At 39.0% G+C, this 15,447-nt stretch overlaps 2 protein-coding genes across 2 annotated transcripts in view; both read right to left on the bottom strand.

The window, feature by feature from the left end:
- Nucleotides 1-877: 877 nt before the first annotated feature.
- On the bottom strand, nucleotides 878-3,938 carry timm21 (translocase of inner mitochondrial membrane 21). The gene is made up of 6 exons (XM_085173127.1): nucleotides 3,458-3,938; nucleotides 2,981-3,043; nucleotides 2,798-2,895; nucleotides 2,599-2,672; nucleotides 2,410-2,515; nucleotides 878-1,260 (listed from the first exon to the last, which is right to left on the bottom strand). Exons 1-6 carry the CDS (start codon nucleotides 3,744-3,746, stop codon nucleotides 1,168-1,170), a joined length of 723 nt encoding a protein of 240 aa, XP_085029253.1. The 5' UTR covers nucleotides 3,747-3,938; the 3' UTR covers nucleotides 878-1,167.
- Nucleotides 3,939-11,700: 7,762 nt separating this feature from the next.
- Nucleotides 11,701-15,447, bottom strand: part of neto1l (neuropilin (NRP) and tolloid (TLL)-like 1, like) — a 71,078-nt gene continuing 67,331 nt past the window's right edge. The window contains 1 exon segment of the mRNA XM_085172740.1: nucleotides 11,701-15,335. The gene's annotated coding sequence lies outside the window, so the exon portion shown is untranslated.

Genomic DNA, 15,447 nt, shown 5'->3' on the forward strand with positions numbered 1-15,447 from the left:
TATAAAAAAAGCTTAACATGTAAAAGATGTGTTAAATTGTCATTGGACCTTACACCCTAAAAACAACTTACAAATGAAGGAAGAATTGTAGCTCCAATGAAAATTATCTCTACAATAAACAAGAGCACTCGAGAGAGTGCAACTCCCCTAGAAGGACAAAGGCTACGCTAAAACATGGTTGTTTTATTATGTTTTATTACAACAAGCTCACATCAGCCTGGTTTTATTAAACTTGCTAACTTTAGCTGGCTTTTAATACACACTGACGTCAGCCTGATTTTATTACAGCACCCTGATGTGTGACCTTTGACCATGAAGCATTACATACTAAAATGGTGTATTTTTATTATCTTTATCCATATGATTGCAGCAAAACTGGCTGAAATCTTTGGCTGTACAAGCTATAGAAACCTGAGATTTTAAGATACAGTTATGCAGTGTGTGAGTTTGTAAAAATTTATGGGGTCATTGTAACGCTGTAGGGCATTGTACTGAAAAAGTTAATAAGTGTGTTGTAGAGCTCTGTCCATGCGCTTTCATATGAAGTATTACTCAATATAGTTCCTTGAATCCACCCCCCACCCCCGACCAAAGATTAACTTTGACCTTGGAGGGCTTACAATGAAGGTCCCCCGATGAAGGTCTAATCTATTGTTGAGAAGTTTGAAGCCAAAGTATAGTGGGTAATATAAAGTTTTTACTGAAGTTCACATTTGGTGTGAACTAAAATGAAAACAGCTTAAGCTGCTATTGGTATCTACCATCGAACAAGATTTGAAAATGATATCTTGAAAACTGACTGCTAACGACAAACAGAACTTATTACATACTTCCTTCCCTGGGAGGGTCCAAAACACACACACACGCGCCGCTTCAGTTGTATGTTTGTTTCCAAGTGTTTTATTTTATCCAAAATTAAGATATTATTTCAAAATCAAGATCACAATCTAGTAAAAAAACCAAACATTTATAAATTAGTAGCACGGGGCCATGTGATCCTTTGATCTCTGCTCTGCGAGGCTCTACACCAAATGCTACACCAAAGCTGTAATTGTTTAACAGCCTCTGACAGTATGTGAAGGTGAATTCTCCAGCTTTTTTGTCCAGCAACACATCTAACACACACTCCTCATGCTTCCATAGCGCTGAATCACACATCTACGGTCCTTATCGGTTATCTTCCACAATTATAGTCCGTCTTGGGTAGACATCCATGTCCACAAATATATAACGAAAGTCATATTTTCCAGTTTCAGGATTCTGTAAAATCAACAACAAGAAAACTGGTTTATTAAACACATAAAAAAACATCAGCGATGTGACGGCCATCACATATGAAACTAGGTAAAGCTTTAGGAATACACACAGTGCCACTTACTGGGGATTTACACTTCAGTGTGAAATCTACCCATTGAAGCCGTTTTGTAACTGCAAAATCCTCTGAAACTATGACGTAACCTGACATGCACCTGAATCTAACTACACGTCACAGCCCGCAACCACTGTGATTGGTCTGTCCAGTACAGCCGATTTCTTCTGTGCATTTTTGGGAATACTTTTTTGCCACAGTTTTTCAATTTAACTGTGAGAGAACAACAATCACTGCCTCAATATGGGGAATAATAATTACAACATCAACATAAACTTACCCGTAATACACCGCACAAGCATAAATGCTGGCAACAACGCGCCTACAATAGGTAGGTTATATTGTAGGCCCCACAAAAGCATCTTTTCCACTAGCACCTACTCAGCTGATCTCAATTTGAAAATTACTCAATTTTCTATTAGATGGTAGTACTTGTTACTAGGTACTTTTTGAGTACCTATTAGTCTGGATTTCCAAGCGAGCTGAGTCAAGCTGAAAATATGACATCAATAGACCGCTGATTGAGCAGAGGGTGACATCACTGGGTGAGTCATGAGAGCAACTCCTTCATAAAAACACAAACCAACAGCGTGGTCCAATGATGAGATGCAGAGTCTTAGCATCAGTTTGGTAGCAGGTAAACAATTAGCTTGATGCCCTCGTGTGTCAGAGGTGTGTAGAGGGGTGGTGCAGTGGGCTCGGGGGCAATAGCAGGGTGGCTGGCTAATTATGCTCTCCCTAGTTAGTGATGCCAGGACCTGGAGTGAGGAGTGCAGTGCTGGTTCACACCTCCATTTTTGCATTGTGTTTGTGTCACACACAAATAACGCCAGGGGACTTCCAGGTCGCCTTGCTACAACGACCCCACCTACATCGAGGTGGTACTCAAATATGATTGAAGATGACCGAAACTGAATAGAGCAGAGTCGAGTTGAGTAGGTGCTAGTGAAAAGACACAAAACATTCACTGCAGAAGTGTCAGTCAGTGCTTGTGCATGTATGTATTTCCTAAGCTGGCTTTTGAGTGGCAGAATACCAACCTCTTTAGACTCTGTATGCACTGTCCCCTTCACTCCCGGCTCTGAGCCCTCAATGTAAAACTTAAGTCTCATATGCTTCATTCCATCCTTCAGGTACTCGATATGACTGAGGAGAAGAGACAAAGACTGCCATTATACATGTTAACTAAAAGCGGGCTTTGTTGCTGAACTAATTAACAAAACACCAACCTGACTTGCTGCCTCCTTCCTCGACGGGTGGTCTCCCCGTAACATTTGATTGGCTCACCAAATGCACCAATTACCTACATTTTCAATAAACAAGAAACTTTTTATATGACCTCATAAGATCATCAAGAGGACCTTAAATACTGAACTGTAACATTGTTAGCCTGGCCTCATGTTTGACAGTCACTAATATCGTTCATACCTCTGGGTGTGACTTGACTTTATCGAAGGCTCTCCCATACACTTTATTTGGACTCGCGGATGCAAACAACTCTTGGAACACCACATACAGCAGCCCACCTGACAACACACACAGACATCATTTCAAACAGGATGATGAATTGCCTGGGTTATGACTGCAGCTTTTTAATTCCACTGTATTCACCTGTCACTCCAAGCCCGATGAGTACCACGATCAGGTAGGTGAAGTCCCTGCCAGCTTCTTTCACTGGAAGGCATTCAGTGTGGAGGGTTATTATGCAACAGCTGTGCATAGTTTTCATTTATATTAGCAAAGTTAGAATCTCTCTAATAAAGGCAAGTGTTTGTTCAGTTATTCAGTAAATAAACTCCTGGGTCATTTTAAGATATTTCCTCTGCTGCTGGTGATAATCAGAGCGATTGATTTATAACCATATATGATTATAAATACAACAATCACGTATATTTTAGTCCCAAAACTGCTGCTGCAGTGGAATAAATCATTGCTTGGTTAAATATAGTACATTTTCTCCACAGTGCCTACGGACAAACCCTAATGGTTTGCTTTGAAAATAGCAGGCTATCATGAAACTACGCTCCTAATATCTGAGTACATATATGAGCACGACTTATATCCTTTTTATTTCCTCGCCTTACATACCTTTTTGTGCAGCTGAAGGCTTTGGACTCCCACTCTGGTACTTGGACACTGACCTGTCTCGGTCCTCGGGGCTGCTTTTATTTCTGGCTGTAAAGTCGAGACAAATACCCCGCCGTCTGTGTGTTTGTATTAAGCAGCTTAGCACAGGTGAATTAGCCTCTAGTCCACTGTGGAAGGCCAGTCTTGATAATGTTGACACTCTCCTGTGAGTATGGATAAGCACGCTGACCTGTGGTGCTCTGTGCTGCAGATTTCGGTGCAGGACCTTCAAAACCTGAATATAAGCCATGATTTGATTTGAGCAAGCCACTGCTAGCCCCTTCCCAATATCGCAAAACTACACTAACCAGCCTACTGTGTGGTTTAAGTAAACAAAACGGACACAGCACTAAACTAACCCAAAATACTGGGCAACAGGACTGGTTAAAGTCAGTCGCCGGATTTGTGCTTCACCGGCGCACAATATTGCCGTCACTCACCGTTAAAGCGACAGCGCAGCAATAAAACGTCACTCGCTCTTCATCATCGTCTACAGCGAAAACGTCTTCAACAAAATAAAATAAAAAGTTCCAAAAAAATCTTTAAGAAAAAAAAAATTACGGTTACAACTAGAGAATGTATTTCCTGGAGAAATTGCAGTGCGAATGCTGATACGTGAATATTTGTTAAATTTAACTGACATACACCAAATCTTTCACCTATAAGCCAAAGTGCAGAACTGTTGAAAGCTGAAGTTCACACAGAAGACGAAGTTTCAAAGTTGGAAAGTAACTGAATATCTTCAAAATGGAGTAATGACCAAAGAAAATTTAGAGTCAGAAAAAATCTAAATGAATATTAAAATCTCATATTCTTTAAATCACTTTAAGAATGGAATTATGTTTTTTAAAGGTCTAAACACAAGAATCTCAAATAAAACAGTCTCAACAAAACAGTGAAGAAGGCGCAGCAGCGCCTCTTCTTTCTCAGGAGACTGAAAAGATTTGGCATGAGCCCCCGCATCCTCAGGACCTTCTATCGCTGTGCCATTGAGAGCATCCTCACTGGATGCATCACCACCTGGTACGGCAACAGCACCGCTTACAACCGCAAAGCTCTCCAGAGAGTAGTGCGGTGTTCTGAACGGATAACTGGAAGTGAGCTTCCCTCCCTCCAGGACATCTACAGGAAGCGGTGCCTGAGGAAAGCGGGGAGGATCATCAAGGACTCCAGTCACCCCAGCCATAAACTGTTCAGACTACTTCCATCAGGAAGGAGGTTCTGCAGCATCCGGTCCCGTACCAGCAGACTGAGAGACAGCTTTTTCCACCAGGCCATCAGACTGCTGAACACTTCATAGACACCTCAGCTCCACTACTGGAACTCCAACATTATGCACTACATACTGTACATTAATGCCACTGTTTTGCACAATATCCAACTACAAACCTCTGTATATTTTATATATTTTATTTTATTGCTTACTCTATTTAACTTGTAAAATATGTATACACACACACACGTAGAAAAACATATTTAGTATACACATACACAGTGATGCATATACTATTATATATTGTACATCTATTTATTAGTCTCAGATTTAGCCATTCTTATATTTTGCTTGTTTTATGTTATTGTATTTTGCACAACTCTGCTGCTTGTGAAGCTCGCACACAAGAATTTCACTCGCATGTACTGTACCAGTGTACCTGCACATGTGATGTGACAATAAAAGTGATTTGATTTGATTTGATTTGATAAAAAAAATATTTGCAAAACATCTGCTGTGTGTGTGTCTGTTTCAGCAAGTGAGTGAATTACCATGTAAGAGGGACATCAAATGAGCAGGTAAATTAGTCTTTAATAGTTGGTTGTGGTTTTTTTTTTGGTTTATTTTAGATCTGCAGATGTCTTGCTGCAGTCTTCACACAGTGGGAAGTGTGTTAATTATGAATGTATTTGTCAGTTTTGGAGGTAAGTTGAATTTATTTGCCACAGACACTGACAAAATCTACTGCAATTTACTCCTGACTCCATGCACTCTGACGTGAACCTTGAAATGTATAATTTCATACTTCAGTTAATGGTTGTCATGTCCAAATGGTCCAAATAGACTCTGGAGCATTAGAAGAAGCTTTAGAGTAATTTTTCAGAAATTAGAAGTACAATAAAAAAAAGGTCAAAACCTCTACTGGGAAATTTGATTGGAACAGGTTTTGATTTTATTCACATATTACACAGCTGTGTTGCTGGCTGAACAGGCTCACGCAAAAGCAATGCCGCGCCTGGCCTATTGTTTAAGTATCATTAAGGTTAGAGCTTGTAAAATCTCACCATTAGATGTCAGTAGATTGCAGATTCCAGTCAAGTGAATTCACTTTTCTTATCCCTCCTAATTCAAGTCTATAAACCAAGCTACAGTAGCTCTGCTAACTCTGGTAATGCTGACTGTCATTCAGTATATCTTTGTTTAATCTTTTTATTTGCTTTATATTACCCACTATACTTTGGCTTCCAACTTCTCAACAATAGATTAGACCTTCATTGGGGGACCTTCATTGTAAGCCCTCCAAGGTCAAAGTTAATCTTTGGGCGGGGGGGGGGAAATTCAAGGAACTATATTGAGTAATACTTCATATGCAAGCGCATGGACAGAGCTCTACAACACACTTATTTGCTTTTTGGACAAGTGAAGTTACAAAAATCTCTTGAATCATATTTACTTTGGTGGACAGAAAAAAACCTTTGTAGACTGTTTGGGGTAACTTGTAAAAATTTAGAACTTTAGTACAGTCAAACCCCGACTTACGAATACCCCATTTAACGAAAAATTCAAGTTAGGAAGGCACTTAACGGCAATATTTCTGCCTGTGGTATGGCAAAATGACCGTGTAACAAAATCCGCTGGCTCTGATTGGCTGAGCCCACAATGCCTTCCGAATCATGTGACAACCCCTTGGCTTTCGTACTTGCGCTTCGCTGTTCCACTTGAACGATTGTTGTTGCATTTAGCAATTAGCCTATAGCCTATCGTTCACTCAAAAGGCGCGATGGGTGCTTAGACTTACGAAAAATTTCAACTTACGAAAGACCCTCGGAATGAATTAATTTCGTAAGTAGGGTTGTATTGATTTTTCAACAATGAATTTTCTGCTTTTAGCTGTATTTAGCAACCGAAAATATTATAGTAACACTGAGAAGACAAATCATTAACATTGTGTGGTCAGGTAGAGGTGTAGGTGTTGCTGTCTTAGTTCTCTTTCTGTAACAGAACTTGAAAAAACTGAGTCAGTTGTCCTGACCAGTTCCTGTCTGAGGTTCAGACCATCAAGAACGTAACTATAATATTGAACCTGAAGTATGATCTTCCTACCCACCATGGAACCGCTGTGGCTTCAACTTCTCCTGCTGAGCTCATAGAGCAGCAACCGACCAGTCCAGAGACAGAGTGGTGGTGTAGCATCACTTTCATCACTCACTCCTGAACTCCTATGAAACATAACAAGGCCTCTCTAAACATCAGTAATGTGAGATACATTACTAAGAAAACACGAGAGATATATTACTAAGAAAACATGGCAGTAGGTGTTGGGTCTGCGTTTCCACAGGCCCCGCTAGTTTAGAAACTTATTCTCATTAACGACAGAAACAAGACGAACAGCTTTTGGTTGCTAGCAAGGGAAGGCTGGTCGGAACCCAAGCTCTTGGAGCTGAACGCTCCTCACCTGTCTTCTAACCAACTTCATCTAAGCAGGCTTCCTCGCAGCCTTTTATTTCCAAGACACACAGTTTACACAGCAGTTACAGTACACACAAGCACCTCCCATTGTAAAACCCCCCTATGGTTACAAAAGACAAGGCTCTGTGTGTGTATGTGTGTGCACGCGTAAGCACGTGTGTGTACGTGTATGCATGTGCGAGAATGTGTGTGTGTGTGTGTATGCATGTATGTGTGAGAATGTGTTTGTGTGTGTGTATAGGTATGTGAGTGTGAGAATGTGTTTCGGGGTGCGTTTGTGTGACCTCCTGCTCACCAAAAGGGTAATAAAAGCAGGAAGCTTACCACACAAGAAACAGAACTTCCAGATAGGATGTGCCTATAATAAAACACCTCAGCCTCCCCCACCAACAGAGTGGCTGGAGAGGTGGTAAGAGACAAATGAATGTCTTTGATCCTATAGTTTGAACTAAGACTTACAAATTTAAGTAACACAATGACAACATTTAACAATTTGACTACAACAGTAGGTATCCTAGTAATTAATAACCTCATTATTTAGGGTGCTATTATTATTGTTGCTGCAGAATGACTTTCTGTCTTTTCTGATTTACCATGTTGCATCTTTTCACAGGAGTGACTTAAGGATGCCTGTAGCCTTCACTTATCTACTTATATGATAATAAAGTTTAGTGTAATGTAGATAAAGTGTTTTCTTTTAATTTTATAACATTAAACTTGCATCAAGTATTTCCACGGTGACCGTTCTAGAATTCTGCATTAAATAAATAATAAATAAATAAAATAAAAATAAATCTGACTTTAATTTAATTTAATCAGACTTTAAAAACAGCTCATCTGTACAACAGAAACCATTGAGTTCAGAGTTTTTTTATTTCTGCATTTCACATTACACAATTTACGCAATTTGGACGGTATTTGACAGTTTTTGTCCTGGAGTGTCTTGGCTTGGGCTGGAGAATTTTCTGGATTGTTAACGCTGGCCTCTTTTTCTGAACTTGACTGATGTGTTGTCTCTTTTTGGGCAGCAGAATGATCTTGATTGGCAATGTTGGACTCGGTTTCTTCCTCTTTTTTCTTGTCTCTTGCAGAGACTGCAAAGACTCCTGATGATCTTTTCTTCTTCTGTTTACCTGAGTTGGTTTTGCATTGTTGTGTTCTCCTGGTTTTGCTTCTCTACGATTTTGAGGTAGGAAGCTTTGGTTTTTTCCAGCTCTTCTTTTAAGTTTTGCACCTCCAAATCATTTTTCTCACAAAGAGTCTCACTGGAGCAGAGTTTGGCTTTGAGTTTGGCGAACTCACAGCTGTCTCTTTGTTCCTGTTCTTTGCGCTTTGCAACTTCCTCTTCTAGAGTTTTCTGAGTTTTGAGGATTTGCTCACGGAGTTGTTCGATCTCCTCCTACTGTTTTTTACATTGGACCTCCAACTCAGCTTCTCGAATGGTTTTCATGTCTGTAGAGTCTGTGTGTGGAACTTCTGTAATTTGTGTTGAAGCGTCCACACTCAGCTCTGCAGCTGTCACAGCTGTGTTGTCGTCTTTAACAGGAGCTGCATTCACCGCAGGGGTGAAGTTCTCCTCGGGTCTGTTTCTGCAAGCCCGTTCCAGTTGTTGTTGGAGCTCAAGAATGTTTTTTTCAGCACTTTCTCTGCAGCACTTTAGCTGCAGGCGAAGCCAATCATTCTGTGTTTTAGGTTTGTGGTTTGCAGCTGTCATTTTGTAAAGATTGGTTTTGCACATGTGCTGAGCCTCCTGCAGGTGGAATCTCAGCGCACCCAGTTCATCAGTCTCATTATATGGACGTCTGCCATTATTTGGTATTAAGTGAGGATTAGGCTGTGGTTGAGATGGCCCATCATTGGTTCTAAGGTCATGATTAGGCTGATGTTGCAGAGGCCCTTGATTCGGTAAAAACTGTGGATTGCGCCAATGTTGCCCAGGCCCATTATTGGGTTTAAAGTGGGCATTGGACTTATGTGGCCACGGCCCTTGATTGGGTCTAGGGCTTCTGGCTCTGGGGTTTGGGTTTGCATTTTTCTGCATTCTTCTTATTTTCACCCTTTGGTTTGGCAGCGTCAGATGGAATCACCTCATTTGGTGCCCGGTTTTTCCCTCTTAGGTTTGGGTTTGCTGCATTGCTCTTGAGTTAGGGCGGACAGCGGCCAATGAGGTCCCTTCCTGGGGATCAAGGTTTTGCTGCATATGTTGCATTCTTCTTGTCTTTGGTCTTACAATGTCCAGTAAAGTGTCTTCTATTCGATCAGGGTTTGGGTTTGGTCTTCGTTGCATACACTGAACATTTAAAATCTTTTTCCTAAAAGTTGGCTCGTGTGTGTAGCCTGTCTTGTTAGTGATGTTACTGAGTGGGCTGAGGCCAATGAAAAACAGCAGTTGGAACAGAACATCTCCTCGGTAGATCCTGCAGTTGATGGCGACTGTTCTCCTGGCTTTAAATTAGCCTCTAGTGTTGTTCCCCACACCCCCCACTGATTTTGTGATGAAGGTTCTTTCGGTCCTGTTGATCTTGTACAGTTCTAGCCATTCCAGGATCCATGTGAGGGACATTGACTCATCTCGTTCAGTTGTTGGCATTTGCTCTTGCTCAGATCTCTGCTCTGTGTGCTGACAGACATCTGCTCTCAGTGTGTCGTTCGCGCTCACAGCATCTCTGCTCCGTGCACGCTCAACTCTCTGTATACCGTTATAAGTGTGCCACAGAACCAATCACAGACTTGGATGCAAAAATTCTGGTTGGCTGTTACAGTCTCCAATCAGCTCGCTAGCTACTGCATTCTGGAAACACGGTCCAGAAGGTAGCTCAGTCCATTTTTGGTTAGTATTTTTAATAATTTTATTTTAAAATATACTGTATATATATATATATATATATATATATATATATATATATATATATATATATATATATATTTTAAGACCGTTGTTGGTTTTAATCTAGTTTAAACCAAACCACTCCACTGGATTTAGCTACATTCTGGACCGTGTTTCCGGAAAGAGCAAGAGCAAATGCCAACAACTGAGCAAGAGGGGGTATTATTGTGTGTGTGTATATGGATAATAGCAAATACTGAAATACATTTCTTGCACGCAGAAATGAATTTTGTTAGCTCAAATTAAACGTTTCTTCACTCAAAAAAATGTTCTCCTCGAAATTCAACATTTGCGCTTGCAATTTTTTTTTAAACGTGCGCTCAGAATTGAGGCACAAAAGTAATGCCATAGGTTTCTGCCAATGTGGCAGTTGGTCTACTCACTGAAACAAAGACACCCATTAAAAAATTTGAAACTGGTGAAGAAAGCTTGGATCTTAAACTGGAAGTGAAGAAAAACTATAAAAGATATTGAAAAGATAATTAAAAGCTGAATAGTTCAATGCCTTGGCTTCATTTTAAAGTTTGAATGGTGTCTTTAGGTGCACATATGTGGAAGCAGTTAGAGTTGAAAGAGGAGTACATTGAATGAGAATTTGAAGAGTCTGCCAATTGAAATACATTATACATTTTTGTTGAATAAAGTTGAATCTTTAAAAAAATCTAAAAGTTAGAAATGACAGAAATAGAACCACACATGTCTAAAAGAAGAAAAATCGAATGGTGTTTTTCTAAATTGAGCGCTGTTGAAGGAGATAATAAGCGAAAAATGTACAGAATAAAAATAGCATCTCAATACTGTCAATGCTTAATCAGCACTAATTGTGTCGTTACTTATGTTAAAAAAGGTTCTTCAGTTCACATCGGGCAGATAGAAAGAAAAAATTAACATCAATCAAACATGCTTTTATCTTTCGCCACACTCTGACTACAATCAGGCGATTTCAGTTCATGTGGGAGGACAAAGTTGTGGAGCAATATAGCAATACAGATTTTGAGGAGTGGAGATGTGGACATTACTTTCATTTTCAAAAGGACAAGTGTGTGATGGTAAAGTGCAAACTGCATCCAAGATAGAAACAAGAGCAATATACTGCTAATACAACTGAACATCTGAACAGACAACATGGTAACACAAAGACCAGAACCCAAGAACCCAGAAGGATTTTGAAACTGAGTGTTTGCTAAACCCGGCCCAGCACCCAGACCCTAAACTTCTACAGGTAACAAAGTAGTGATGTGCATTCTGCCTAGTAGCGTCAGTTTCTTCCTGTTCATGTTTTACAGTACAATTACAGGGAAGATCCCTTTGAAGTCTCTCTGTGCTGGTTTTCATCTTTTTTTTGTATTTTTGGCTTTGTTTACACCTAAAAACTAAAAAAAAGATTAGGATAGGGATTGGAGTTGGTGTGTGGGACTGTAGCATTACATTTATATCATTAACTGGTAATTATGTGACCATGCTTTTCAGGTCATTTCACAGAGTACTGAGAAAGTAATGTAATAAGTAGTGTAACAAATTACTTTCTCTGGCAAGTATTTAATTAATGTACTCCATCACTTTTATGAAAAGTGACAAATAAAGTGTAATACATTACTTTTTTTTTGAGTAATGACCCAAACACTGCTTCACCAAACACTGTTTCACTATATATATATATCCTATGCAGCTTATATATAAAGGTTAGTGCATACCATAAGTGCCATAGGATGAGAGGGGGGCCCTGGGTGTGTATCGCAGACAGCGCCCTCTACTTCCTGAACTACAGCCTCCCATTTAAACACTACATGCTAACTACTAACAATTATTACTTATACTACGAACAGATCACTGATTGTAGCTTTGTAGTCATAGATTTTTCCCCTACTTTTATTGTCCGAAGTGAGAAAACTTGTGGTGCAGCTTGTTTGATTAAAAATAAAACACAAAAAAGCATTAAACAAACAATAAATACAAAAACAACTAAATATAACTTAAATTTCATCCATACAAATTAAAAAGGTTGATAGGCGATGGTACAAATGACACTGTTAATCTTTGAGGGTTTAAACTTTTGTCCCAAAGTTTAGTACTGAAATTCGTAATGGCTCTTAGTGGCCTTGGTGCATCTGCTACTCTCAGACAGTTACACCATTACACTATTCATTGAGTATAGCATTGTATGTGCTTATTTCATCTTCTAACCTATACCTGTTCTTAAACTGTCCAAATGTGTCAACATATAAAATTGTAGCGTGTGTCCTTCAAAATGTTTGAAGATGTAGTTGAACTTCGTTGCAGTTTCTGCATGTTGTCTAATTGGGCACTTTAAAGGCTCAGGTTGCCACACTGTGCAATATCATCATATAGGTGTGTGATCAGTCAAACATTAAGCCTGACAACAACCCCAAGCATAAATCCAGTGCAATAAACAACCATCTGGAGACACAAAAACAACATCCCTACATCTGATCGGATACCAATATCAATATCATAAGAATGTATAAAAAATGTATAATGACATGATGCTAAACACAATACTTAATTCAGTTTGTACTCATTTATTAAATAAGTCATCACAAAAAAAATCAGTAAACATGAGTTTATTGAAAACATTCAGTCCAGCATTTTCTTAATGTGTCTTCAGTTAAAAATGCACATGAATTAAAAAAACAAAACAAAAACAAAATACCACAATGCTATGAATTTTGACCAGGAGACTGAAAAACAAATCGGTAAAAGTATCAGTAAAAATGAGATGAAATGGATGTTAGATGAAAGGCAGGGACAATCATGTATGCACCCATATATGCAGTTTAACATTAGTCACTTCTTCACTTCACCACATCCCCCCACCAAACAACCTGATTATCTACTGTAAAGACACGGCACCAAAATAGGAAAATATGTGAAATCAGCAGCTGAAATATGCAATTTTATATTTTCATGGTTACATTAAAATGATGTAAAAACCTGATTCTGCATTTTTTCTTTGCCTCCATGAATCACTTTACATTAAAGGTACTCTAAATTTAAAAAACAAACAAACAAAAAAAACCTTTCAGTCTCATATCTGAAGTTATCAGCGGCTCAATCCAAGCCCGGCGGGGAGCAAATGCACCTCTAGTCCAAAGCAAAGAAGAAAAAAACTTGATTCATACATCACAAACCTTTTTCTTTTTTTCTTTTTTTTTGATTTAAGGAATTTTCTCATAACATCACTCTACATTGGTAAAGTTGCTCTTTAACAACAGTTCACTCAAGATGCACATGGGAGAGAAACCTTAGCTCCAAATGCTGTCAAGCTTGGCAAGATGCAGAGGAATGATGCATCTGTCTGATGTATCTGCAGAGAAATGAAAACACTATTACTTTAAGTCCGCTCTGGGCCCTTCGCTTTTCTCATCTGCTTCCTGCTGCTGCTTGATCGAATTGATTCAGACTTACTTAATTAGCGGCGTGTCCGCCTCCATCTATAAACTGGCGGATGAGTTTGAGACTGTGTGTGTTTGTGTGTGTGTCCGTTTTCAGAGAAAGAAAGAGTAAAGAAGACAAAAAACAGAGAGAGAATGGATATGGTACCTGTGCTGAACATGTCTGTTGACAGACGTGTGAAGCAGAGAGACAACACACAGACCAGGCAGTGCAAATGTGTGTACAGAAAAGAAAAGCATTTTATTCAGTATTTGCAGGAATATTTATGTGCATGGCTGTGTGTATGCGGAAGGAAAAAAAAATGGTGGAGAGTATGAATGTAAGTAATGACACTAAACACAGAAAAATAATGAACACATAGATGGTAAATTCAAATTCCCACAAATACAGGTAAGGACACAATGACAGTGAGTAAGAAATGTGTTGCATGTGTCACTGTGCTCAGATCCACTTATTTTACTCTCCACATAGTGCACGTCGTCTTATATTAACCAGCCTGCCAGTAGCAAGTGTTATCCGAGTGCAAGGCTAATCCTTCACTTCTGATTGAGTTGGATAAACGCATCACAAAAAGTCAATTAACTTGCCTGTCAGATACCTTGATTACCCAGAATTATTTAAACTCTCAGAGATTGAAAAGAAGTGTACTGCTTGGTGAAATAAATCCTTCCGGTTTGAGTCTGCGCTTCCTCAGAAGCAAGTCAGGCAGAAAAAAAAGGAGCAACATTTAATTGGTTGTGAGAGGAGAACGAGGTGTGCTGACAGATTGAGGACACGCTTAATGGACAGAGGAACTACTGACCAAAGGGCAATAAAACAAAGGGAAAGGAAAGGTGAAGCTTCAGTGTTATTTATTTTATAAAGCATCAGTAAAATCAGCCCTGAAAGATAACTCGAGTAACTGTAAAAACATTCACTTTTTCAATTTGTCTCAGTATAAAATCCTGTTTTAATACAAAGATATGAAGCTTCTACAGTAAGTAAGAGAATTAGGAGTTAAACAGATTTGAAGGAATCAAATTTGCCAAAAATAAAAAAAAAAAATTAAAGAAAAATGCTTATTGGAAAGTTAGCACATTTAAAAAGTTGAACTTATTATGTTGGAAATTGGAGCTCTGCTTTGTAATGATTCAGCCACACAATAACATGCAGTGTAATTAATCTATTTTTTAACCCACATCTTATTCCTGTATGACTTAAGTATTGTTAGTAGATGCGTTATTTTCATACTCAATTGTTAGTATGTTAATGCTTTAATGGGTATAGAAGAAGCATGCAGGAGTCATAAAACTGGACTTTGAGCTGTTACCCAAATAAACAGTTGTCCAATAGAATTAAATTCAATTAGGTTAGTAATTAGTTTAATTCCAATTTTGACTAATGTAAATCTTTCTAGATTTGACAAACCGCAAGCACCTATAATTGGCTATCAAACTCATGTATGCTACAAAAAAAATACATGCTTAAAATAAACGTGAAATTTCCTGATCACTTGAGAATCTATGATGACACATATGTTTCTAAATGTCCCAAATCTAAAGTTCAGGAATGATATTTGTTGTAAAGGTCCAAAGCTTCTGCAGTGAGACATCTGCACTGGCTACCGAACGTAGAGCAAAGAGACGATTTTCAAAACTTTGCATCTGGAGCAGTTTCATCTAGTCTTCGTGTTCATCTTTGCACATTTAGTTTGTTTCATCAAATTGTCCCTTCATCATCATCATCATCATCATCATCATCATCATCATCAGCAGCAGCAGCAGCAGCATCATGCTGGTGTAAATCTCCGCTCCGTTTTTTCATATGTCAGTGACGCCCGTTCGTACTGATCCAGGATTGCACTATTCTCAAGAAGTCTACATGATGGAGACAATGCAACATAATGCAGAACATAAGCAGACACACACACACACACACACACACACATATATATATGTATATCAGGACAGCACATTTTTTTCACAGTAG

This window comes from Neolamprologus multifasciatus, chromosome 9 (assembly GCF_963576455.1).
Source record: "Neolamprologus multifasciatus chromosome 9, fNeoMul1.2, whole genome shotgun sequence".
NCBI classification, from domain to species: domain Eukaryota; kingdom Metazoa; phylum Chordata; class Actinopteri; order Cichliformes; family Cichlidae; genus Neolamprologus; species Neolamprologus multifasciatus.

Coding starts and splice junctions, on each gene's coding strand:
- timm21 (XM_085173127.1), bottom strand. CDS start 3,746: ATGGCTTATATTCAGGTTTTGAAGGTCCTGCACCGAAATCTGCAGCAC. Junction 3,044..3,457: donor GCCTTCAGCTGCACAAAAAG/GTATGTAAGGCG, acceptor AATGCCTTCCAG/TGAAAGAAGCTGGCAGGGAC. Junction 2,516..2,598: donor GGAAGGAGGCAGCAAGTCAG/GTTGGTGTTTTG, acceptor TCTTCTCCTCAG/TCATATCGAGTACCTGAAGG.